Consider the following 27,562-nt stretch of genomic DNA (forward strand, 5'->3'; position numbering starts at 1 on the left):
GGCAGCGTTCTACGGCACTGGAGGCCAGTTCCCGTCAGTATATTTGTCGCTAGCGTGGACGTGCCTTAACCGGAAGTTGGCAGTGTTTTGAGAAGCGCGTTGGCGATGACGCATCTCACGTGACATTTCGAGAAGCACTCGGCGAGGAGGAGACACCAGCCGACGAGGAGAGTAGCGAAGGAAAGAGCGAAACGAGCGAGGGCCATTTTTCGATCATCAAACGCGTGTAACTCCCGCTATTACGGCACCCTTTCGAAAAATTTTCGCGGCTACGTGTTCGTTGTAGACTCGTGCACAACTGCAACACAACTAAATTTCGACCTCTGGGTGGTTTAGGGGCCCTTTAGTAGTCCGGGCCATGCTATGTTTTAGTTTGAAAGTGTTTCTGGGCCCCTTTGCTTTTTATGGTGGTGGTTTGATTTTTATGCATGTTTTTGTTCACTAATGTGGGCATGGTCAAGAATGTGAGCCAGGTAACGTAGGTTTGTGGTACTTGTTGGAAGATCTTTGGTTGTAAAAACTGCGTTTTATCTCGCAAAAGCAAAAGGTCGGCCCACCTAATTCTGGCAATGGCTGGCCAGCCTTTGTGCTCTTGATCCTGCAGCTAATTCTTGTACTATTAGCCATTTGATTTTCCTATTTTCTGTGACTTACAATAAAGTGCCAACTTGGGCCAGTTGGTACATGTCTGAAGAAAACAACAGCGCAAACAGTGGCACGTGGCTGATAGACTAGTACCATAAAATATTGGTTGAAATTTAGCACTTCGTTTGTCTCAGTCACGTCCCATTTGTGCTGTTATTAATTTTCCCTATGTGAGATTGCACATATTGATTCTAACACCAGGACAATTATAAAAAAGGACTTTTCTGCCAATTGTCCTCAAAACTCCAAAATTTTGGTAGAAAGCATTTGGCATTGCTGACAAGTTGGCAGCATTAGCACTAAGCCTCTACTCCGGACACTGAATGCTGGGCCAGTATAATACAAAGGTTCTTTTCGATTCTTGGTGCTGCAGGGGCATTTTCATGAAACCAAAATGCAAAAGTCTTTGTGTGCACTTAAAAAAAACCCAGTAGGTCAAAATTCATTCCGAGCACTCTATATTAAACGTAATCTTTCATAGTTGCCGTGTTCAATTTTGATTTCTGATTCTGGTGGTAATGTGGGTGTTATGTTTCAACCACAGACCGAAATACGACGAGGGAAATAAGTGTTTGCTTTATTCCAGCTGGGTGCACTGGCTAGAGCCCTCCAGTGATTTTCTCCTACTGGAGGGTGTAAAAACAGTGCAAAAGCAGTGCTTGTGCATCCTTTATTAGCCCTGAGGGTCTTTGGCTTGTGGAAGGGTTTTAAATGGATGCTCCAACAAAGCAAAGTATTTCACCTTGTAGGGTTTGAGGTAGTCTGTGAAGTTGCCCTTTTCTAGACAGAATATATGCACATTTGTGAACATCTCTCCTTTCTGTTATTTAAGATGGTTCACCAGACGCCAAGAAACTGGCCGCCGTGAATGACCGTAAGTTTGCCTTGGTCACTATTTTTGCATTCGTGTCTAACACATTTCAAGATGCCAAGGGAGGCAGTTCTTTACACAAAGCATGGCTAATTTAATCTTTTTTGTGTGCACTAGTTTTTTCGATTTTCGCATGATGTATGTTTGTAATGGCAGTCATGGATCATAAACATATTTTTTTCGAAAGTCGCAAATTTTCACGCATTGGGAACCTTATTGTAGCAGTGCACTTGTACTCGAAATCTAGTGGCTGCACACAACCTTAGAATATTAACCTCTTCTGTGCCTTGGATGAGCTGGGTTCAACGAGTTTCTGGTAAGAACTGCCAAGGATGAGCTCAGCTCGTCAGCAGTATTTTGCGTTTTCTAGCAATGTCATGGACAAGCCTATACACCTACACCACGGCGCAACGTCACGAAAATGCGGTGGCGCTGTCGCCGGAATTAAGTTTCGCAGGGTAGGCACTCCGCGGGGTCGCGCCTACCACAGCAGCCGCTGGGTTTCGCAGGTGGTTGTGGGGTTTACAGCGAAGAAAACGCAGTATGTCGACGAGCTGAGTTGCGTCGAAATACGCAAGAGGCTAAAGTTTTCATAGGTTTCCTGTTGATGAAAACCGTCGCAAGCAATGGGCCGCCGCGGTAAGAAGCGAAAGTTGGATTCTGATATCCATTATGCGCAAAACATTTCGTGACCATTAAGCTTCTCTTCTATTTTGAGTGGCGTGCATTAGCCAACGTATAACCTTAGGATCGTTATTAATATGTCATTACAATTTCTTGCCGCACTGTGGGAAAGCTAGATTAGGATTAGCCTTGAATGTAGGTCGAGTGAGCAGGTGCCCCACAAAGCACGTCGCATTCAAATTTATTTTAATCTCAAAAGAATTGAGCCACCTGCAGTGTAGATATCCTACCACAAGTTCACATACGCAGGCAGCACGATCACAGCTGCGTTAATTGCAGTCTGGATGGGGCGCCTAAACGTGTCAATCTTGAGCGCAAAATAAAATGTACAGTGTTAGTACAGAGTTTGAGCGGTCGGACGGCCGCGGCCAACGGCTCCGATTGCGCGGGCCTACGCAGGCGGCGTCGCCGTAGGGCCGGTACCTCACCGGTCCCATCAACGAGGCGATCGCTTCTATCGCCGCTCTCGGTGACGTAGAAATCTGCTACAGCTTGTTTTTAACGTGAAATAGTTCTTAGTTGAAAAAAAAAATTATCTCGAATTTGCGCGTGTTTCGTAACGCAGCGCCCAGTACTAAACCACTGGCGCGATCGGGAGTAACAATCGAACGGCATTTCGTCTCGCAGACGGAAACCAAGAACCGGCCGTCCCAGCGAGGCGGCTCGGCTGGCTTGCAAGTATGTACTACGTTTCGTTTGCTATTCGCACCGACATCGACAAAACCAATTCATTTAAGCTCGCGTTAATCGTGTTGTTAAAAATAAGCGCACTATGATGAGCTGCAGGCCAGATCGCAAGCGCTGTCGGCCGTCACTGTGGCGGTCAGCGAGATAGGCCTAGCGTCTCGTTCGGCCGTATCCAGATGGGGGCGAAATGCAAGAACGTGCACTGCGTGCACATTAAAGAACCTGACGTAGTCAAAATTTATCCGGCACCCCCACTATCGCGTGCTTTATAATGAAATCGTGGTTTTAGCACCTCCCACCCCATTAAAAAAAAAAAAAAATACCGCCAGCCGCACGCGCAAGCGGGGGCGGCGAACGTGGGCGGAGCCGACGCGACGGCGCTACAGGGCCTAGAATATATCGACAGTGCCTACCGCTGTTTAATAACACGGTGCAGGTCTACATAGTCTGGTACAACTGAAGAAGGCAGGAATGGCCCCGCCCAGATGCTATAAGCGCGGTAGCCAGTTGTCTCCGCGACTAAAGTAGTAGTCCCGCTGACGCGATTTGGCCCAGCTCGGAAGTGTGGGCTGCTATGTTCTCCGTCGGCGGGGTCATCGGCTTTTCGGCTCATGAAGTCAGTCTAGAGTGTGCTGATTGGGGAAGGCTCGTGTGCACCGATTGAGGTCCAATGCCGCTGCTTTTTAAAGTTGTACCTGGCTAGTATTGGTGCTTAGTCTTGATTTTGGTAGATGGCAGCGCACGATCCGTTAAACAGCGCAAGTGAATCGCTTCTTTCCGAGGAGGTAAGACATGTTTGCAACTACTATCTTTAAAATAATTCGCCATTTTTCGTCACAATTCGGGATAGTGGTGTGGCACGGAAGGGGTTAAGTGGTCCACTTTGCATATTGTTTACCATATAGTGTTCGCATCGTCAGGCTAAGTGTAATACCTGGAAGAAAGACATTTTGGTTAAGGAAGTGATGTGTATTGTGATTGTTTCGGAATGCTCAGCATTTTGCTATTGTGTTGCAGCCTTTGGAGCGCAGCTAGCGGCACTGGCTCAACAGAGGTAAGAGACTGTCCTTTGTATTTTTTTTCTTAAGGCCAAATTCATGCTGTCAGGTTGAAGTTTTTTTCTAGCTACATAATGTTGTGCATAGCGTGACACATCTGGCTGCTGCTTTGTGCACTCTTGCCTCAGAAACTGACCTTCTATTTCAGGGGATCCCTAGCAAGCGCTGCGCCGGCTGTTGAAGAGTGGAGTGTACCCGACAAAATGGTTGGACTAAGTGAGTGACCCTTGTTGTGTAGCATCCTGCACTGTCGTTATTGGTACTTTGTTAAAAGCAGCTCTGTGGTTGCTACATATTAGCAGCCGCAGTCGCTTCTTGGAACAGAACAAGCATGTTGTGCATGCAAAAATTTGTACATTGATTGGCATGTGTCCTGTCTTCTTCTGTGGTAAGCAAACCCATTATTTTGGGCTTGCAGTTATTCATTCTCGCATTTGTCAGCAAGACTATACCAAGTACTACAATTTTTAGAATTCTTTCAGTGCTAAAAATATTGGGATGCCTATTCCAGAACTGGTTGACTATAGTGAGTCAGGCCTAAAGAATACTTAAGGGGGGGGGGGGTTAAAAACCTAAAAATCGCGAGAAAGTAGATTTTTGGAAAATCCCATATTCGGGCAGTATGTCTTATAAACTACCATTTCTGTAGCTGTCAACGTCTAATTCATCGCTAAACTATTTCAAATATAGTTATAACGAGCCGCGGCAGCCCTCGAGCGGCGAGCGAGCGCTCAAAATACCCCTACTTGGCGCGAACGCCATTTCTCCCATCGCTCCACCGAGCGGCCGCCATTTTGGTGGTGTTTTGTTAGTGCATTCTTGCGCTTTTTTTTCCCCGCCACCCGCGGCGGCAGCGCGGGAGAGGCGTAAATCGCTCATGATTAGAGGGCTTGCGAGAGCTTTCAAGTTTCCCGCGTCTGAGACGCGAAGCTGAGACGAGGCGAAGCGCGCGCTCCTCAAGGACGCGGGGGAGCCCGCGACTCCCATTGGCTGCTGCGCGCGATGACGTAGTGGTTTCCTGCATAATGCGTCCGGCCGTCGACTGGTCGGCCCCTCCATCGCCGGCGACCTTTGTGTTTTCCGCTCGCTGTCGTCTATCTTTGCAGTCGTTCGCATATTTTCCAAGTTTCTACCGTCTTTACGAGACGATTTTCAACCGTCTTTACGAGACCGTTGTTGCGTTTAGCCTGCCAATTGTTGTGCGGTCGGTCACGATGCGCCCGGTGAAACTCGATACGCTACGTGCGCTCCTTGCAAGGAAGCGTTCTGTGAAGCTCGTCCGCATGGCGAAGCTCGCCGCTCGCGCGCGTGCCGACGATAATCGCACCGACGGTTCCTATGGGGCAGCTTCTGCTTCGTCTACGCGGGAGAGTGGTTGCGTCGACGCTTCTAGCTACGTGACGAGTGCGCCTACTGTCTCGTGCTCATCGACAGCGGTACAGTGCCCTAGGCCGGTATTTTGTAGCGATGCCTTTCCGATGCTAATGCCTCTTCGCGCTTGGTCAGTAGTCAGAGCGATGGTCCGCTAACGTCATCACCGGGATCAACCGGCTGTGAGCGGTAGATAAAGACTACCATTGAATAAAGCGTAACGCATCGCTACAAAATACCGGCCCTGATAACAGCGGCTTCCACATCCCCTCGTCCATCTGTCTCGGACAGTGCGATCGCGTCTTCCACTGTGCACTTGCAAACACCTTTCCTGACGTGCGAGGAGAAAGGCGGCGGATAAAAGCGCGCTGCGTGCAACGAGGACTTGGCGCTATGCCGGCGACGGCGCGGAAATTTCAAGCAATTGAAATTTCCGCTCTGTCGCAATTCAAGCAATTGAAATTGTGTATCTGAGGACAAGAGAAGCCCATTTTTTTATACATTGTGTCTGTGATTTGTCATCTTTCATCAAAATTTTATTGATAAAATCCTAATCACCAATACTAAATTCGGTGGTCCGTTAAAATTTTTCAGTAAGGTAATTAAAAAAAGGGCTCTGTCTTGCCCTGAGGTATCCATCTGGGAATCATCATAGTGAATTTCAGTTCCAGCACCTTCTGAAAATTCTCCAGGCCTGGAATAAGAAAACCATGTGCACCATTCTGACATATTGCTGTAACTTGAGAATCACTGAAGATAACTTCATGAAATTTTGTATTTCTACTAATGCTATTGCTATGACTCTATCTCAATAATGAGATATCTCAATAAAAAAAAAGTTAGTATCCGAAGGTAGCCTCCCCCTTTAAGTAGTTCTGCAATAATGTGTCGGGCACTTTAAGGGCTTTGGCCTGGCTCTGGTGTCAATTTGCCTTCTGAGCAGGCAGGTAGGGATTACTTTCTCTTGTCACCTTTTTCATTAACAGCAGTGGCAGTAACATAACACCTGTTTTGTGTTACAAAAGGTTTAGGAAAACTGCAACTAAAGGGACATAAGCTGCTAGACATACCTAAACCTTGTATGCCTGCTTGTGTTGCCAAGATGACTGTACATGTAATCATAGCATGTATAGCCATCTGTGCAATTAATGCTTACAGCATTCCTACTGTGTGTGTGTTATTTTCATTAAGTACACCTTTAGACGCATTTGTCTAAAGGCCAACTGCAACCAAAACGTTGGGACTAAAATCCCTAGGCTCGGTTTCATACGTAGCAGGCAGCACTGTGAAAGCTACTCAAGGAAGTGCACTTAGAAGTCTCATTCCGTGTGTTTTTCAGTTCAGTTCTTGGTCTGCAATGTTATTCTGTGGAATAACTGCTTCATATAAAAATCAACCAGTGGACACAAGTTTACCTCAAATGCTGTATTACTTTGAGTGCCTTTGCGCTTCCAGTATGCGGTGTAGTTTTGGTTGCGAGTGCTAGTGATGTGCTGTGGCCGCTGGTCGCAGCAGTGTTTCACTGCTTGTTTGGTGGTAAATAAGTTAACCTTTTTCAACACCTTTCATGTAATATGCCATATTTAGCAACATAAACATATGAGCCTTTTAATATACAGTTAATTACATAACGTTTACCTAGGGCGCGATCTTGTACGCGTTCCAAAATGGAACGGAGGCGTTCCGTTCCATCGAGCCGCACACGATTGGTCAATTTCAACCGCGACGTTCAAATTGACCAATCGTGTGCGTCTCGATGGAACGGAACGCCTCCGTTCCATTTTGGAACGCGTACAAGATCGCGCCCCTAATCTTTCGTATGTGACCCACTATATTTTTGGTCGCAGATGAGAGAAGTCTTGTACTGTTGCCTGCTTTGTGTGAAACGGAGTATAGTTGCGAAAAGCTTGCAGAAGTAGACATTTCTGATGCCAAATCTGAAAACAAAATCTTAACGTTACTGCACGCTTGAAATGACAGACCCATAAATGTTGATAACCAGCACAGCTCTTAGGCATGGACTTGGCGATGTGCTGTAATTTGCGTCACATTTGCTAACAACCTGCATTGTCTGCGTGGTGTTTCTTTCCCCCAAAGGGTGTTCATAAGAAAATTCGATAATTACTTGCCCTGCAGCTTTGCCAAGATTGCATCTATAGTACGCACTACTCATAACCATTTTGGGCAAAATGAAACTTCACTGCAGTTGGCCTTTGACTGCATTCATGTTGCTTACTGTCTAGGTTTTACTGTGCGCTTGAAGTGGTAGTGTTAGTTCTTGTGGCTTAGTCAAGCTAGCCTACTGTGTTGCTGATGTGCAGTCATTGGTCGGGGAGGCGAGCAGATCAGCCGGCTGCAAGCGGAGTCTGGGTGCAAGATCCAGATGGCCCCCGATTGTGGGGCTATGTCAGAGCGACCCTGCACCCTGACTGGACCACGGCATGCCATTGAGTGAGTTGGTCTTTTGAAAGCTCTGCTGAGAAGGCACTTCACTAGCATATTGATTATGGGCTTGCAAAAAGTAATCTTGCTTTCTTTAGTGTAGCAGACACCAGTGGTAGGGCAACTACTTGTATTCTTTTGTGGCAATGTTGCCTTCAATGGTCAGCTGCTGTAAGTAATGCCATGTTGATAATGTTCACAAAGTAGTGTCTTACGCTTACCCAGTTACTTGATGCAGTAAAAGGCAGACAACCTGATAAGTTAACATGCCAAGACCGTATGGTACCAGTAAAGTTAAATCTGTTAAATTGGGCATTTCACATTGCACCAGTCAGTTTTGTTAATAGCCATGGTTTCGTTGTTTGAAATCATCACTTTTAAAACAGCAATCCTTTTTTTTTTTTTGTTCTGTGTTGTCTGGCAATCGTAGGATAACTGCAACAAATGGTGGTTATGGCTTCAGCTGTGTGATGAGTGACATGTGCTGTAGAAAGAATTGGTTAATAAAATAAGTCACTTTTGATAGATTCGTGTGCTAATGCTAAACGCCAAATTTAAATTGTTTAATTGCGTGATTAACAGGAGGGGGATGGCATCAGGCTTTTGCCATTTTAAAGTAAGTAAATGTAGGTTCACTCAAAGTGATAATGCATACTTGCGAATTTGCAGCTTGCATGCCTGTTTTGTCTGAGCTACAAAGGTAATGGATCTCTTTTGCGTGTAGGGCAATTGGTGTGATGTTTTGTTAACTTAACTCAATTCTGAGTGTTCACTCTTATCTTCTTTTTTTTTGCTGGCTTTGTGAAGTTTATAAATTGCTTGTGGCTAGCTTATAGCTGTGTTAACAAATTTAGGCATACGGTGCTAACTGGCAGGTCATTGTCTATGTGTTTGTATGCAGGAAGGCGAAAGAAATGATCAACCAAATAATAAGCCGTGGAGGGGATCCAAGCCAGCTAAACGATGGCCACGTCGTAGTGGAACTCATGGTGCCGGGGCCCCGGGTGGGCCTGGTCATCGGCAAGGGCGGCGAGACCATCCGGGGGCTGCAGGTATGATGTTACCACTTAGTCGTGATAAGGGGGGATGCCAACGGAGCTATGCCTCGTCACACCAAACCTGGTGGTTCTCATGCATGCGAAAGGAAGGTATCCCCTCCCCCACCCTGCCTGGCGCGTGCATCAGACACGTTTGCCGCGCGTGGGACGGTCATGGTACTCGAGGATTCCCACATCTTGCAACATTGTGCAGTGCAGCTGAAATGCTCCACTGGTGCTCTCTTAAATGTGTGGTGGTTGCTTGAAGTGCATCCACTTGAGCCTTCTGTGGTGCTCCATCTCTGAAGGTGAAACATGGATGCAAAAGCAGGCTGCTCAGCTACCAAACTTAACCGCGACCTGCAACTTGCTTGTGAGCTGCAGCATGTTAGGTTCTGGTACAGAAGCGCAGCAACGTGAAGTGTCTCCCATGGCCAGAAATCGAGGTGCACTTAGCAGTAATTTTAGAAGCAAAATGCCTACTAAACTTCTGTAAAAGGCAGATTGTGCAGTGTGAACTGAAACGAGCTGCACCCTTGTAACTCCTTCTAAGCTCAGAAATGGTTGTCATCTGTATAATTTTGTAATCCAGGTCTTGTTGAGTCCATTATGTGGCTTTTACTAACATACACTAACATACTGGTAGTGTATGGCAAGTTCTGCACTAAGCATTGCAGATGTGCCTCGTGCTACCTTTCATCTTCACTGCCAATGTCATACAGCATGCAGTCAATCTCTAGCCACGAGTGCTGAGAAATGTGAGTTCGATTGAAACTTAGGTGCCCTGTGCAGGAGCGAGCCAATGTGAAGATGGTGATGATCCAAGATGGCCCCCAGCAGTCTATGATGGACAAGCCCCTCCGCATCACCGGCGAAAAGAGCAAATGCGAGGTGAGTAGTGCTGTTTGTACCAATCTCGATTGTACAGAGTATAGCTGGTAATACAGTCTTCAAAAGTGTTCTACATGCATTTAGCAGTACAGTAGAACCTCGCTCATACGTTGAAAAATAATGCAGAAAAGATGAGTACTAACCAAGCAAAGTCTTATGAAAAAGGATTTTTAGATTTAAAAGTTCATTGATGCGTGTTAGTAATGAGGTTTCACTGTACGATGTCCTGCTGCATCCAGAGAGCAACATCACACTCACTTGCAGCTGCCTGCAGCAGTAAACAGCGGCGTGTTTGGTTTATTGCCTATTAAAAGCTTGGGGTACGCTTCCTATGCAGCACACGCTGCCAAACAGCTAGTTAAAAATGCTTATTGCTACAGGTTGGTGGTGATTATTTTGAATGGTGGCGTGCGATTAAACCACAAGGAGATTTGCTGGTATACACATAAACACACCGCGGTTGATGATGCGCGTCGCATTTTTGCATATCTGAAAGAAATTTACAGATACTGTAGCTACTGCTGCACCTAAAGGTTACGCAGTGGTTGTTCGACGACCTCGTAAAAACTGACATCCCGTACATTGCACTCAGAACTAGCTAAAACACCTCGAAATCATCCCGCAGCGTGCGACTGGCAACACATTCAAGCCGCGCCGCGCCTGCTCGCACAAGCCAGAGAGGAGGAAAGGCTCGCCGCGCGCCCTTTCTTCCTTGCCCGATGAAAAGGTCTATAGACCACTTATAACGTAACCGCTTATAGTGCAGGACTTGATATAATATGGTCTTTTCAGACTCCCATTAATTTTTCCATAGCACTCCATGTATACACGTATCGCTTGTAGTGCAGTTGCGGGACAAGAAATACCGGTTACAGTGCGGGTGCCTGGAAGTTCGGCAGTCAACCTAGATAGCAAACGCTCCCCTCAAGCCACAAATACCATATTTACTCGAATTTAACCCGCGTTTTTTCCCAATAAAAGAGGTCTAAGAATTGCGTGTGTTAGAATCGAGTACGACCCTAAATCTGCGTTACCATATAGCCGTCGGCATTTCAAAATGGCCGCCTCACACGCGCGTTGAGCCTGGCTACTCTCGAGCCTAGCTACAGTAGCTTCCTCCATGTGCTGCAGTACACGTGCTCAGGCAATAGTCTACCGTCTGTCTTAACGTTCTGTACGTCTGCTCTATCAGCATGAAGTACCAAGTTCATCATGATATGCCACATTTAAAAGGAAAGTGATGTGTGCGGAGACGGACGGAAATTGGGCCGGCCCGCATCACGGGCATTCGGAGAATCCGAAACTTGCGTTTGGGACTGGTGCAAACAGGAGAGGTTTTTCGCCAGCAAAGCAATGCGGAACAGTTTCAGTGGACCGAAGTAGGGCGTACCTAATCTGCAACGATCCACTTCGGCGATACGATTGCCTTGGCCCTATCTTGAAAGCAATCAGCAACAGGGAAGGTCCGCTGCACGCTGTGTTTTTGCCGCTTATAGGTCGTGTTGAAGCGAGAGGCATAATAGCACAAAGGTCAATTTGCTTGCTGCGCTTCGTAACTCGAGCGTTTTGACAGTTCGTTTCCGCGGTCAACGAGCGAGATGTGTTCATGTTTGCTTGTGCGCGCGTGACACCGTGCTTGGTAATTTATTTAGTAAGCGGACAGTGACAGCGATAGCAGAAATGCACCTGGAGTGTCCATTATCGCAATAAAATAGTTTTGATTATAGTGCGGATATTCGTGACTGGCGACTACGTTATAAGCGGTCTACACTGTAATAGGTAATGAAGCATAACTGTATTTGGTCATTTTTTGCATTCTCGACCGGTGAATGTTGGCACTGGCGAAAATTGTACGAAACGGGATCGTATCAATGAGTTTCTGAGTGTTCTCTGCACTTAACCATAACCTTCCAGCAGCATTGCAGAGCTTGGAGGTGTTGACGAAGTGCTATAATAATGAGCTGGAGGATTTCGCTGACGCCCCAAGGGTCCCTTTGGTGCCCCATGAAGGGAGTTAGATAGTACCCATCCAGACATAAATCTGGCTTTTTCAAGCATTGCAAATGATCTCACTGCTCATTTTGCAAAGTTTGCAGTCCTTGGAAATTACCCTTTGCCGTGCAGCACTAAAATGTTCATGAGAAGTAAGGTTGTTTGAATGTATAGTACCAGCCCCTGAATGTTAGAATTAAAGAAACTGATTTCTGAATGTCAAAAGAAGCCACACTGTATTTATTCACTTATTTTTGCGCTCTCAAAGGGCAGAAAAGAGTACGAAAAGCACGAAATACAGAAAAGGCTACCAAGAGAAGTGAACGCCACTGATCTGGATGTGGCAGCCACGGTGAACGCATGAGTGGAATCATGAAGTGACAGGTGGGGACATGACGGGTTGCAAGGCACTTTAAAAAAAAAAAAAAAAAGTAAAGGTAACATGACCTCACTGGCAGAGGACTGCTGTCCCGGCAGGTTTTAGGTGCTCTAAGGCAGGGGTTCTCAGGTACGTTCATCCCAGGGAACCCTGCTAAGCTCCATAAAGTGCCAAGGAACCCCCCCCCCCCCCCCCCCCCCCCCCGGTTTAACCGAATTATCGAGGGTATCAAGAAAACAAACAAATGCTGCACTGCGTCAACACGCTTTTATTTACTCAATGCATCGTCAAATCTTGTTTCTATTTAGCACAAGACCAGTGCGGAAGCTGAAATTCTCTTCATCTCATGACTGATTAGCGCTAGCAGCGGCGAAGGCCTCGCGACATCCTTCGCGGCGCGCGTTTTCATCTGAGACGCGCTTTGCACCAACGGGCGCACATCCCGATTATTGTTTCGCCACTCAGCTGCTCGCCAACAAATTGTCCGTCCATCGCGATGTAGCCGGTGCTTTTTATATTAGACAGCTTTTCACTGAGTAAAAGCGAAACTACTGCTTGCCGCAACCGCTGTCGACGAAACCGCGGCCGCTATCGACGCGATCATGGACGGCGATCTTGCGGTTCAGAAGGCAGGCGGCTGACGCACGCACCAAGTCAAAACGAAACTACCTTTCGCTGCAAGAAGTGCGGACGAAACTGCGTTCGCTATCGACGCTGCCATGGGAGGCGACTACGCAGTTGTGAAGGCACGCAGCCGACGCGCGCATCGAGTGAAAACGAAACTACTATTTGCCGCAACCGCTGCGGACGAAACTGCGGTGGTTATCGACGCGATCAGAGATAGCGACTACGCACTTACGGAGGCACGCGGCTAGCCGCCAACGCGGTGTTACGCGCGGCGATAAACGCAAGAATAAAGGCTTTAAAGGCATAATTAGGCACGAAGCGCTTCGGCGTTGCTGTCAGTCACGTGCCGCGTACGATTGCCGCTGAGGACCACGGCGATGCGGACTGCGCCGCTTTGTTTCGGTTGGACGCTACGCCGTTCTTGCTCTTCTGCGGCGCGCACTTGCGGTGCTCCGCGTTTTTTTTTTTTTTCCCTTCAACGTATAGGTCAGTGCGCACGCTATCGGCACCTACCCTATCTACAAATAGGAGAAAGGCGCATGGCGGTAAGTTACGGCCTCCGAGATTCAAGTGCGAAAGCTTAGGCACGCTGCCCGTTCTCAGAGGTTTGGTTGCTACAAGCTGCTTGCGTATGTATTGCGCAGTTCGCGCGTTGCTGTTACGCCCTGTGATGTGTTTTTTGACACTCGGGCATGGGTAATGGAGGTTCTTTGGATCAAGCGCACCTCGTGTTCGCCGTTTTAGACACTTGTCGGGAGCGGGACCAGGGAAAATTTATCAGTGACTCGCGGAACCCCGAGCAGGGGCTTGCGGAACCCGTAGGTTCCGCGGAACCCACTTTGAGAACCCATGCTCTAAGGCTTTCTTGCAATGATTCTGACAACAAAGCTTTGGGCTGTGTTTTATCAGCTTTAATTTCAGGCGATCGCCGTCACTCAGCCTTTTGCCATTTAACAATTAATAACGGTCGAATGGTTATGCTTTTTGCGTATTAAATTTTTTAATCTACTTCCGTTAATTTGACCCTCAATGGAGCGACATAATTGATCGAATTATATCCGGCTGTTAGAATCAAACAAGATGTAGCAAAAAAAGCTGATCATTTGGCAATAGTTTTAATGTGTTCGGTAAATGCAAGTGTACTAACGCAGCTCAACCTGCTGGCGGAGAGCACAACCAGAGAGCTAATATTGCTGTAACCGCGTGTATTCTACTTTGCTGCTGGTGCAAATTTTTGGCAGCAGCGTAATAGTATTGCTGAGCAGCTGCGGTGAAGCATATAGCTCCAACCTGCTCAAGTCCATTTTACTGCCTCACAATGCATTTCTGGCTGCTCTGAAAGCTACCCCGTTGTGGCATGGGCCAGTAGCAATCTTTGATTTGTTTCATGGACGGGTTTGTTTTCCTTTTTTTTTTCTCCAAAATACAGAAGGGCTTTCCCAACTCTATGGCAGGTAAATTATTGCAAAGCCAATCTGTGCAACAGACAACTCCTGCGTGTCACATGACTCAGTCATGTGATGTAATCATATGTCTGGTTCGGTGTGATTTGCCAGTGGTCAGAGTTTGAAATATGAAGGGCCATGGCAAGGCTGCGCTACGCTTGCTTAATTGGGGGTTCACAATTATGAGGATGCCAGCTATTGTAACTTAAGTTATAACAGGTTGCTCAAAAATCATTTCACATGTGATATCAGCATAACACATTACAGTCACCGACCGTTTATTTGGAGGCTGAAAATTTGGACATGCTTCTTTATTCGGACACCTTTGCAGCACAGTCACTCGTCCCATTGAAGTAATGTATAACCACGATCGATATTTCATACGCCCTACAGCGCGTCGTTTCATTTTTCGGACTCTGGCTGCCTGGTCAGGTGAAACGCGATGACTAGCTGACAGCAATGTTTCCATTTTGCTAGGTTGCCTGCACTGAAAGGGTGTGCTTGCTATGTCTAAATCCATGTAGCGCCTACAAGTTACAATTGCTGATCTCGAAGCCTGTGCTTTTGTTGGCTGCACGTAATGGTTGCCATGTTTTGGATTTAGCCAGTTAAGTATTCATTGACTGTCTACCACGTCCGAACTGCAGGCCAGGCCAAGCCAGTGAGCTTGGAAGGCGGTGCTCAACGTTTGCTTTGCCAGTTGTTTCTTGACTTAACCTGATCAACTGCTACCTTTCTGGTAGTAGTTGATGAGGCAATTATCAGAATATGGTAATTCTTGCTACATGTCAATTACCAGATTCTGACAATGGCGAACAAAGCATCGATTATTCGTTAGGTGGAAAGCGGTTAGGTGGAAAGTTGCTTAGGAGTTTTTGATATCGAAGCAAACAGTCTCCCAACTACATAAAAAAACAAGGGGAAGATACTGGAGGCAGCGGAAAAAGATTTCTGCGGAGAAGCGGAAAAATTTCTGCAATGGCAGCCATCTGAAGCTGGAAGAGACCCTGAGCATTTGGCTGAGCGCCACAGCGATGGCTGGCTGCGGAACTTAAAAAAAAAAAAAAGGTACGACCTGGCATTTAAACGAATGTGTGGCGACAGTGGTGCTGTTTACCAAACCCTTGTGTCGAACTACCGCGCTGACAAGCCGTGTGCACTGTTGTGACAGTACTCTGCAGACGTGTTCAACTGCGATGAGACGGGCCTATTTTATAAGATGGTGGCTGACAAGACGCTTGCTTTGTCCGCGGAACCTTGCCACGGGGGAAAGCTTAGCAAGGAGCGACAGTTGTTGTAGTAGGCAACATGTCAGAAACGAAGCTTCCAATCCTCATTATAGGCAAGTCAAAACATCTAAGATGTTTAAAGGGGTTAAGTTGCTGCCTGTCTGGTATGAGGCAAACTTTAAGGTGTGGATAACGCAGCAGTACGGAAGCTTCACCGAAAATACGAACTTCAGAACTGCAAGGTGCTGCTGTTCGTAGACAACTGCTGTGCCCAAGGGTACATAAACTACCTGAAGGCTATTGATTTAGAGTTTTTGCTGCCAAATACTATAACTGTATTGTAGCCCGTGGACCAGGACATGATTAAGAACTTGAAGGTTCCCTACCGATCGTGCCTTTCGAATCGTGTGCTCTTGTGTGTGGACCGTGGCAAGAACTATGTTATGGATGCGCTCTGCCATCAGCATCCTGTCTACGCCCGCGTGCTTGCGTTGTAGTGCACGTTAAAGAACCGCAAGTGGTCAAAATTAATCCGGAGCCCTCCACTACGGCATGACTCATAATCAGAACTGGCTTTGGCACGTAAAACCCCACAAAGAAGACGACACCGTCGTATGCCTGAGCATTTCATAATTTCATCACAGCACAGCATCCTGTCTGATGCCTGGAAGGCAGTGACGCTGGACGCAATCCGCAACTGCTTTCACCATGCAGGATTTGTCCTGCCTGAGGCCAATATTATCGACGACATCCATGCTAGTGGGGTAGATATCCCCGCTGTTGGGTTTTAAGTTCGCTAATTTTGCCAGTGCTGTCCTGCCCTACGCCGAGTTTCACCCGGCGGGGTGCCTCAGTCAGCTAAGGCGCAACCTGCTGAGCACAAGGTCGCGGGATCGAATCTTGGCTGCGGCGGCCGCATTTCGCTTCCGGTGGAAGCGAAATGCAAAAACTCTAATGTGCTTGCGTTGTAGTGCGCGGTAAAAAACCTCAGGTGGTCAAAATTAATCCGGAGCCTTCCACTACGGCGTGCCTCATAATCAGAACTGGTTTTTGGCACGTAAAACCCCAGAAAGAAATAGGTACGCCGAGTTGGATGATGAGATCCTGTCAGGTTCTGGAGCTGTCGCAAGTGGACAGCGACTCCAGAACTCGACCATTGAGTGCGGAATTATCGCAGTCCTCAAGAATGCTCTTGTCTACCTATAGCAATGGCCAGACACTGGCTGATTTACAGGCGGACCTGGTCGTGCGTAAGAGTGCATGTGTACAGACGCGCAGTGATATTTTTTTTCCTACCACTGGGACGTAAAGGTACTTTTTTGGGGGGAATTTTTTTTTTTCGTACTCGATTATTCTGACTTTTCGGTGGTTCCCGTCGAGTCCGAATAAACGGTCGGCGACTCTATTCATGCACCAAATTATTTAAAATTAGTTCATTATTAGTGAAAATAGCTCCCATTGCCACGTGTATACCAAAGTTAGGCCCTGAAGTAAAAAGTGCCATTCTTTTCTACTGTTTCAGTACGCCAAGCGCCTTGTGCTGGACCTCATCACAGAAAAGGAGTTGGAAGTAAGTCTCAGCTTTTCTCTCATAGTTTCCACGTAGGAGCATTGTTCCTCCAGATGTGCCCCTTTCCATCTTTAGGGATCAGTGGTGTGCTTTCCCTGGTCCCTGACAAGGGAAGGTAAAGCATTGTCTGTCACAGGGCATGGTCTGTGTGCTCAGGCCTGACAACATTGCGGGGCACACTAAAACCCTGTGCCACATTGCTTATTTGAGCGACCCCAATCAATCTTGTTTCTAAGGCAGCTTCTTCCGCCCAACATCGGTCCTCTTGCCATGACTACTGCATTTGCTCTCGTTATGATCCCGCTTTCTTTCCTAGAAAGTTGGGCGTCCGACGCGCCAGAATGGCAGCCGGATTTGAGGCGTTTTGGCTTTCAAGTCTGATGCGGCGCCTTGGCACGACAAACGTCTGAGTCGGTGTGTCTTCTACTTTTGTCGCATGCCAATGGGTCCAATCCAGGGTTACGGCATGACAAAACGCCTTGGATCCAGCTGCCGTTTTTCGCGTCGTATCATACCATGTGTCTTCTACTTCACAGCATGAAGCTTGCGATCTTAATGTGAGGAAAAGAAAAAAAAGCTTTTTGGAAAAGGGTTTGTAGATGGCATTAGTGTAAATGTCGATGGAATTAAGATGTCGTGGGTGCAAATGTGCTTTGTGTATACTTTCTGCTACTGATGTGGGCAAATGAGGCATCGACTGCTGAACTATTTTCAAATGGTACCTGCAATTTCCTTGTTACTGATTTGTGCAGGTTGATACTGAAGTGTGTCAAAAGTACCTTACTTGAAGCTTGGTTATGTTCATGGTATGAAGTGTGTATTTGCCTCTCTATTGTATTGTACAGTGTGTGTGCGCCAAATTTCAGCCCTTTCTGCCAAGAAACAAAAAAGTTATTTTTCATACCCGCCTCCCTCCTTAAACGTCCTGGCTATTTCATTCTGGCGGTTCCTCAGAACGTGCGCCGTGGCTATGGTGGTGGAGGAGGCCCTGGTGGACCCGGCGGCGGTGGTGGCGGCGGCGGCGGTGGCGGCGGCGGAGAATATGGTGGGCCCCCTGGAGGAGGTGGTCCTGGTGGAGGAGGCCCGGGCGGTGCTTCCCAAGAAGTTCTGGTGCCCAAGCAGGCAGTAGGCGTGGTGATCGGCAAGCAAGGGGACATGATCAAACGCATCCAACAGGAGACTGGGGCTCGTGTCCAGTTTCAGCAGCCACAGGATGACAATGCCCCCGACCGCGTCTGTCTGCTCACTGGCGGTCCTGACCAAGTGCACCACGCTGCCTCGTTCATTGGCGAGCTCATCCAGAGTGTCCTGGTGAGTGGAGGGTGTGACTGTGAGAGATAGGTTAACTCTTGTGCTGTGCAAGGCTTTGCATCCAGAAGCAAGGCACCTTTGCAGCTCAGTAATGCTACGTTTACACTACGAATGTGATAAAACGTACATCTCTGCCAGCATTCACGTTGGAGAAATGCAGACAATGTGTACGACCTGACCCCCCACTTCGTTCTGAACGCATGACAGCTGCACGCATTCACACACAGCTGTTGAACTTAAGTGTAAAGTATATGCTTATTTCACCTAAACAACTTTTGTACTGGATTTACGATTGTTGCTGCCAGACTAAGGTGTTAACACGCTTGAGTACAGTCGTACCTTGTTCATAAGTTTCAAAATGAGAAAAAAGTGTGCTACCCGCGAAAACACAATCCAAACTCAATTGGAGTTGCAGTTCACTTAAATGCAAAGCGTTGCACAAGTTGCTGCAACCCGAGCTGACGCATGCTAAGCTGGTTGCGGCCCAGAATACATATTGCTTTATAGATTTCAAGCTTACTTTAACACTCCCCAAAATTTGGCCTAAGTCAGCAGCTTCTTTAGGCGCTGTGTTTTGCGGTGGCACGAGACCTATCGAACTGGTAGGCGATGCTGGAAATTGATGCCGCCAGAGTGAAACATGTGCAGGCAGGGCGGTGCAAGTGTCAAGGAACGGTCAGTGCCTATCGCAGTCGGACTCCTTTATAATGAAGTGCTTGAGGCCTCTGTGATGATTTGGTGTACAAGGTTGTGCATCGCACTGCTCACACTAAAACTGGGAGTGAATTATTCGTTCATTATACAGGTCATTTTGTTGTAGAGGCGCTCGACTGTAGATGTGTGCAGTATGTGTCCAGCCCAGTGTCGCTTGCCAGACTCAAAAGAAGCACGAGCTCACGCAGTCAAAAATATTTACAATTCCTAAAGCTGAGAGTACTGCGATCATGGAGGGGGAAACCAGTGGCAATACTGATCAACATAAAAAAGGGTTAGATACCCTTTTGCCACCATAAACTGTTTCAGAAAGGTGGGCTTAGGTGCACCAGGACAAAACTCCTCATGATAGTGAAACCAGCACGTGGGAAGCTGCGGAAATTATTGGGCTTTGGGAGTACTTCGCTACCGACAACGGGTAGTGCTGCGGTGGAGGAGTTTCTGAGTGCAGGTAGTGCTGCCTCATTTTGTGAAGAGATCTCTGATGAGGCGATTGTCCTACCAGACGGAGGCGACGACAGCAGTTGCAGTGATGAGATTGACAGTGGCCCGTCTTTGACCCCGACCCCAATGTTCACGCAACGTGCACTATTGCCGATTGTGTCACTCATTGATTTCGTGCACGCTGAAGGATTGCCGTGAGTGTTGGCAATCCTTCAGCCAAACGTGAGTGTTGGCACACCAGACTGACAATTTGGACACGCTTGGTTATTCGAACAGCTTCCATGCACTGCCATTTGTCCGATAGATGTAAAGAACGACCGACATTTGGGACTCTGTATAGTGCACTATTCTATATTTTAGACTCTTCTTGCATGACCATATGCTACTGAGACAAACTGAAAGAGCTTAGCATTTAATGTTGCCAGCACCATGTCGACACTGAAACTTACGAAGGACGCGATTGGCCATGGATGGTGATAGCTTAATTTTTGACAAGGACTCAACTGCACTCAAGCTGCCAGATGTCAGAGCTGTACTTGTGCGTCCGACGTTTGTTCCTCTTTGTGGTTATTAGTGACATTGTTGGCTGCTGTTATGCATTTCAGAATCGGCAAGGTGCTCTTTGTCTGCTGGCAAGGACTGAAACTAATCTCGAAAGTGTTGGCATGATAGTTGCGAAGAAATCTGATTTGGTTAGCGGAGGGTAGCCACTATCTATTCTTTACTACGGAATGGAGATTTGGTACATCTTGGCAACTTCTAAGATTTTATTGTAAAATGCCCAATTTCTATAGGATTCTTATTTTGATGCCAACAATTTTATGGTTTTTAATTTACCTCCTATTAATGGCTATACAGTCGACGATCGATAATTCGGACTTCACGGGAACGCAAATAAGTCTGAACTATCGAATGTCTGAAAAAATCAATGTGCCCAAAAAAGAGTTTTTTTTAAAAACGTTTTAATACCCCTCTGGCAAGGAAGAAGAGGTCGATTCGTTGCTGCACACATTTCCGCTTACGTGCAACCAAGTACGCCTATATTTCTGCCGGTATTCTGTTGTCGCTGTATGCTGATGCAAGCACTGCAAACGCTCGTCAGATCCCTACGGCACATCATCATCCGAGTTAGTCGCTGTTTGACGGTGGGAGAACTTCATCGTTCAGTTTGGCACACAACACTGCGCTGTCGACGTCTGCAATGTCTTCAAATGTAGCAGCAGCAGGAATCTGCATATCGCAGCCTAGCAGGTCATCAATGATGTCCACATTTGAGCTTTTTGGGGTGGGCAGTAGGTCAGGCTCTTCAGTTGCGAAGTCTGGGTCATTCAGACTGCGACTCAAGACTCATTCGGAGTCGCACTGCGAGGGGGACCGTTGGTGCTATTTGACGTGGCCACGAGAAAGACATCTGGGAGCCAGAAGAGCGCTGTCTGGAACGGCAACTAAACAAACAGAATGGCGAGAGCGGGCCATGCGCTGGGAGGCTGGAATACGGTGTGAGGATTGTGATGTTGATGCGACTTCAAAATTCAGGTAGAGCCTCCAAGATCAGCATTTGTATCTACAAAAGTTCTTGAGGCACACGGGTACACACAGCACTTCGGAGCACGATTCCAAGGTGCACTCCCGGCCGTCTTCGTGGACAAAACTCTAGTCTCTGCGCGTCCGCCGCTAAATTATCCCGTCCGAACGACGTTTACATCTTGCAGATAAGAACTGTGACCTTTAGAACACGCCGGAAATCCTTACGTCGATACGCGGCAGCGATAACACGGTCCGAGAAGAAAGCAAAACTGAACGGCGGATACCCGTCGATGTTCCGGGGCGGTTTGCCGCACTTTCTTCGTCCGTAATGAAGTCCGACGAATCGAAGTCGTCTTCCGAGTCTGTGCTGCTGCGATCATCCGCAAATTCGAGCCCAGATGCGTCGGAAACCGTCGAAACTCGCCGTTTCCATGGAGCGGACGCGCGCGACGTAGATGCCAAACGACGAGCGCTCGTCACCCCGACTATGCAGGCACTTTAAAAATCCCCGCGCGGTGGAAAAGAGAAACACAAAACCGAAACCGATAAAATAGTCTCTCTTTTAACCCGCTCGATGGCGCTAGCTGTCCGGAGCGCTCGGAGAGGCGCGAAAATTCAACTTGTACCATCGACAACATACTGTCGACGGGAATAGGCGCGGTCACGAAAGTGTTAATCTGAGGTGTAATGCTGAGACTGAGACAAGGCCTCGGGGATTACCGTTTTACGTTAAATCGGAGGCCATACTTGATGTCTTTTATCTCTGAGGCCATACTTCATGTCTCATCGAGGTTGACAGAGGAGATAATGGCGGCAGAATTCACGTACGCTTCACTCATGGACGGAGTCCAGATAATCGAATGTAGAGCTGGCGGCTGTCCGAAATATCGGTCTTTGCACATTGTCTGTGGGGCCATTGGCGGTGCCATGAAGCTGGACGAATTTACCGAGCATGTCCGGATTATCGGTCGGCGACTGTACTGGGTTGGTATAACGCAAAACTATTCCAGTCTGTTTTATTCTAAATCGACCATTAGCCATCTGTGTTAGATCGGGATGGTTTGGGTCCAGCTCATACGGGCAGAGTCCGAGCCATTTTGATCTTTCGCGAAGAGCTAATAGCAGATTTAAAATAAAAACGCATTGGAATAGTTTTACATTATATCGACCCTGATCTCAACACGATGCAAATGTGTATCAAATTATTTTTCAGAGCGTTACTTTTCAGACATGCTAGATTATTCTGACAGTGGCATCACTACTAATATGGCAGGGGAATTTTTGGCTACCCTTTACATGGATATTTCACGAGTAAAGAACATGAACATGTCTGTTTTTCTGAGATTCTACTGTTTTGTGATGTGAATATAGAAGTGTCTCTTCTGGACAGTTGGATAATTCTTTAAAAATAAAATGTGTGCATTTTGACGAATGAAATAATGTTCAGTAATTTTCATAAAATGTTTGTGTTGGCTTTGGTGGTATTTTTGTTAAAATTGGCAGGTCTGATGCATTGACTGTACTCTGTACTGATGGCATGGCAATGGGCGAAAAGACTGGCCAGGTCCCGCATGCTAGAATTCATGAGGAGGGCTTTACTGCAAGCATATCTTAAATAGGACGGTATTTAGTCATTTTATAGCACAATGAGGGAGCAACAAAAATGTCAAAATTGGACATTTTTAGAGCTGAGAATTATAAATATGTGCTCGGCAATGCTAACCCCCCTCAAGCTCTGATATGCCACTGCAGCAAATTGTTAGTGTTGTTGTAAGCCATCTGTTGAAAAATGAGAAAAAAAAATTAGTGAATAAATGTGAGAACTATTAGCATATTTAGCCCTGTAGTCTAACTGTTCGCATCCATGTGCCGCTTTTTTAAGGTCCGTTACCTATTTTCGGTGGGCACACTTGCTGCTAGTGCCACAAAATGGCGCTGATCGTCAGTTGTACGCCGCACCACGTTTGCGTAAAGCTTGAAGGCCCGATGTTTGTTAGTCATTTAGCACCATTTCCCGATTGCCAGTCTCATGCTGTCTCCTTACAAGCTGAATGGCAAGGTCGTACCCCTGTTCACCCTGTCCCTCTTCGTCATTACATATCTTTCACTTTGCAACCGCTAGCAATGCACGCACAGCCTCCCAACGATTAACATTGTTGCATGGTAGCACATTGTCTGCACATTTTGCAAGAAAGTTTCGTTCTCGTCGTGTTGCGGCAGTGGGCATCTGCTGTAGTCTTGCTTCTCCTTCATGTTTTAGCTGATGTGGCTGCAAAATTTGCGTCTTGTGCATACAGCTGCTGTCCACAATGCATTTAGCGGTTCAAAAGTTCGCTGGGCCTGCAAAATAGGTCGTGTAGGGCTCTGCTACTCCTGGATGTCTCTAGTCGTTGCATGGTGCGTTTTGTAATTCTTGGCCAGAACCCGTTGTCTGAATGCAATCTGACACTGTGCAGCAGACAGTAACACTACTCGGCCATTTGGGTGGTGCGCTGCAATCATGTGTGCCTAGCAGACAATAGGCAGAGTTCTAAAACACTATATCATAGCTTTTGTGTGCTCTCTGACTATCTAGCATTCAGCCAAATTTTAGACTTGGCAGAATCATTTGGCATTTGGAAAATAGCATTTTATGCTATAAAACCAGGTAGTTTTCTTCTGATGCAGCATTGAAGGCTCGTTTTAATATGATGGCAAGCTGCAGAGATGCTCTTTCAAACACAAAAAGGCAAGAAATGGGTCATGTCAGCACTTTCATGGGCAAAATAGTGGTTTCTTCCTCAACGATGCGTCATTTTGAGCTAGTTTTTTGCCAACAGGTGCGTGCGCCCTGGTATGGGGATTAGAAAAATAATGAAAATGAACTTTTTTTAAATGAATTTTTTAATGAAATTCATAAAAAAAACTAGTTTAAGAAAATGCATTTTTGGAACCTGCATCTATTATGCTCCTTCTCTGCCAAGTTTCTGATCTTGTAAGTTCATATTTCAGCCATGTCAAATTAAAAACGGGTAGGGCACCTGATTTTTTGCATGTGTTGACGCTGAAACAACACATTGACGCCGCACTCGCATTCCAGTGCCTTGAGGGCGGCCATCTTGGTCTCATTTTAAAGAGCGAGTTTTTGGCTTCAAGTATTGCGTGCTGCCGCTTCCTTAGGCTTACTGGTTTAATACAAAAACCGGCAGCAAAAATAGATAAAATGCGCGTTGTCATTTGCTGGTCGCATGTATGTGATAACGCCACATGATTGGCTGGGCCCACTCAGAGTTGTCTGCTAGCCGCAGCAGAGGCGCAGTTGAGACACCATGTTCGATACGATCATTGTGTGAGAATGTGTGACGATGCCTGCTCCGCTTCAAAAGTTGGACTTCAAGCACAAGTTTTAAATAAAAAGGAGAAAGTCCATGCTCCACAACTTCGAAAAATGCCTCGCCGCGTCGCAAGTCGTTAAAGACGAGCCGCGAACGGCGTCAAGTGATGGAACTGATGGAGCCGACCGAGGGTTAAGCCTAGGTGTGACAAGTAGGTGCGACCAAAATGCCAGCTGCGTCTGTCGTGGCACAGTTATGCTGACGCCTTCAGATTTAAAGCTAATCGAAAGGAGAGCAGACTAGAAACAAGAGCTCGGGTCAACCGCAGCAGTGAGCCTAAGTCGGAGATCTTGTCTGCCACTGAAAGTTGACCTTTGCTTTTGCCAGATTGCAAGCACAACTTTTCGCTTTTGTAATTGGTTATGGTGCGTGCATTTTTTAGGGAGGGGGGGATTTAATGTTTTGCAAGGTGCACGAATAGTTAAACGGCACAACTTGTGCACAATGCAGATGGAGAACGTACTTGCAGGAGATTTTGCGTCAGTGGGCCACCTAGATTTCTAGAGTCTAACGCCTTTATAATAAAGTGCTTGTGGCCTCCAAAATGTTTTGTTATACAGGTTACTTCATTATAAGGGTCGTGCACCGCTCACAATAGCCAGGACAGAATTCTTTTGTTATGCAGGTCAATTTGTTGTAGTGGCGTTAAACTGTAGTCAGTCTGTGTGATGTGCTGAAGCTTTGCCTTGTGTTGCTGTGTGGTTGTGCATGTGTAGAGAGTATTTTCCACCATTCTGTTCTTTTGTACGTGGCAGTGTGAGGTGGACTTTGACTGACCATAGATAAGCATAGTGCGATTGTAGGATGCTGCAGTGCGGTGCAAATACGGTGGTGGCGCCTTCCTCTAATTGTGTGCCTCTGCCTCTGTGTGTGTGTTGTTCGTTTGTCCGCCACAGAACCGCAGCGGATTCGCTCCGCACAGACAATTTGGATTTCCGCCACCTTTCGTGAGTCGAGCCTTTCACCGTGGGCATTCTCTTTCTCTCTCTCAACGGAGGCCTGTTCTTGGGGGAGGGGAGAGCGCTTGGTGAAGGGTGCACTTTTTTTAAGTACTGAAAGTTGCCTCCGTTTTTGGAACCTCAAAGGCTGTGGCAGCTTTACGAAGACTTTAGGAGGCACCATTTTAGAAGGAAGTGAAACACCAACTTTTAGTGCATAACCCTGGCCACTAGTGTTGGCTGCTGTTCAAGTGAGGCAGCACTACCGTATTTGCACTGCTGCTGCGCAGCAAGTTTTTCTAATCCTGCTGCTAGTCCCTTAAGTAAAAAAAAAAAAGATTTTTATTAAATTTCGGTGTATTTGTTATAGTACCCTTTGAATTGGTTTTTCTTTGTTTACTTAACCAACAATTCTTATATCACCTCTAGACAGTACACTTCCCCTAATACTGTAACAGTCTAATCGATTATGGTATGTTAGCTGTTACGCATGCCATTAAGGGTGCATGATTTTTGCATTGGACAGTCCCTTCATTTGGTTTTGCTTGAATGCATGCCTATGCATGGCGGTCTTATGTTTGCCTGTGGACAGTTCATGATTGTGGTAGAAGGTTTAGTGGGTTAGGGCTTTTGAGTGGCTGGTGTTTGCGTGCTTTGCTTTGGCGTGCATTGTGTGTACCTTGGCTGTCCGGCGCATGAATTGCCACTCGTCTTTTACTAAATTTTTTGGCTCTCTGCATGCACTTGTCACATGGACTTTACGCTGGCATGTTATGCACAATGCTTAAGTGTCTAACAGGTGTCTGTTTCGTAGTATAATTTGGCTTGCCGTTTGTTAGAACATTATACTGGTCATTTGAAGGCAGCACCAGTGTGCATTTAGATACCTGGACGTGGTGCACTTGACTAACACCTCATTCTGGCAGATGTCTTTTGCTGTTTCAAAATTAGTGAGTGGCCTTGGTGACATAAATGTGGTTCTTTGTTAAGCTAATTCTGTGTGAATGTTAGTCAACTTCCATTACTTCTATCCATATGGTATGTTCAGAATTGGTGTCAAATATGGCGTCATTGAATTCAATGAACATATCATTTCAGTTTTATGAATGTCTTAAGCAGTTTTTTTTCCCCAGTTCTTGCACTACAGCGCCTGCTTAATATTAAGGTGTCCTCGTGAGTTCTTTGAGGCAGTTTCTTTTTCTTAGTTCTTCAAATGAATAATAGGAGGGTTGATTAAGAGCTTTATTGATGTAGGCAGTGTAGTGCAAACAGAAAATTGGTGCCATTTCTATGACCATTATTGCTCATAATTAACTGGCTGGCAATATTATCTTTAGTCGGGTACAACTTTAGAAGGCAATGGCATGTGCCCCTCAAAGGCGGATGTGCATGAGCCTCCACCAGTGGGCACTGCTGTCATGAGCCGGTCGGTCAGTGACGGCTGAGAAGAAACCAGCCTACGCTTCGAACTGGGCTGAGTTGGGTCAGCGAGACTATTTCTTTAGTTGCGGAGACAATCTGCTGCCGCACTTTGGTCATATTGGCGGGGCCTCTCCTGTCTTGTGCCCGATTATATAGTGAAAATTAACTTCGCACAAAATTGCAACACGTTTTTTAGAATAGCGTGGCCACCTTTTGTGCTTTAGTCTGTATCACAAATACAATGTTCAATTAATGGAATTTGACTGTATTTATCAGTGCAGCATAGCTTGGTACACTTTGCATGCACAGCATGTTCACATGCTAAAGCCACAGCATTTGTTCACACAATTCTGGGCCCTGTCATTTCCATTTCAGAACACTGATCTCATTGATGCATATATTGTTTCTCGTAAGCTCATAGATAGGGTTGTTCAGGTGTGCCAGTGTTCTAATTGCTGCCTAAATGCATGGGTCCACATATAATGGCTGTAGACTGGAGTAGTGCCATCGAAAACATGCCCTTTGTGAACAGCTGTTTTGCTCTCCGGAACATTAGTTGCACATCCTTATGCTAAGGAATTCTTAGTGATTTTAGCAAGCAGTGCTTATGTAACACTAAGAAAACGCAAACTGGATCATGGTTATATTTTAATACTTTGTTGCGCAGCTTCTCTCTGCTCGGTAAGTGGTTAGCGGGTTTCCCAGTCATTGGGTGCCCAGAGTGCACAGTTGGTAAATTAAATGGTAAAGCAGTTAATGGCTAAATAATACTAGAGTGTGACATGAATTTGTACCGTATTTACACAATTGTAAGTCGACTCGAATGTAGGTCGACCCCCCCAAAATTGCATGTCTCAAAAAAACGGGACGGGGGGGGGGGGGAAAGAAAAACCCGCGAGTGCAT

General features: G+C 46.6%; 1 protein-coding gene across 4 annotated transcripts in view; it reads left to right on the plus strand.

The window, feature by feature from the left end:
• LOC119437151 (far upstream element-binding protein 1-like) overlaps positions 1–27,562 on the plus strand; it is a 70,873-nt gene that overhangs the window by 10,702 nt on the left and 32,609 nt on the right. For 2 of the 4 annotated variants that reach the window (XM_037704222.2, XM_049660324.1), the window contains exons 3-11: positions 1,478–1,519; positions 3,905–3,941; positions 4,094–4,161; positions 7,638–7,767; positions 8,660–8,810; positions 9,588–9,686; positions 16,881–16,928; positions 17,883–18,239; positions 25,195–25,245. In XM_037704222.2, coding sequence (XP_037560150.1) covers positions 1,478–1,519; positions 3,905–3,941; positions 4,094–4,161; positions 7,638–7,767; positions 8,660–8,810; positions 9,588–9,686; positions 16,881–16,928; positions 17,883–18,239; positions 25,195–25,245 — 983 coding nt within the window. The remainder of the gene's footprint in view (positions 1–1,477; positions 1,520–3,904; positions 3,942–4,093; positions 4,162–7,637; positions 7,768–8,659; positions 8,811–9,587; positions 9,687–16,880; positions 16,929–17,882; positions 18,240–25,194; positions 25,246–27,562) is intronic. The other 2 variants (XM_049660321.1, XM_037704227.2) reach the window with 2 other exon arrangements.

Source organism: Dermacentor silvarum, chromosome 1 (genome assembly GCF_013339745.2).
Source record: "Dermacentor silvarum isolate Dsil-2018 chromosome 1, BIME_Dsil_1.4, whole genome shotgun sequence".
NCBI classification, from domain to species: Eukaryota; Metazoa; Arthropoda; class Arachnida; order Ixodida; family Ixodidae; genus Dermacentor; species Dermacentor silvarum.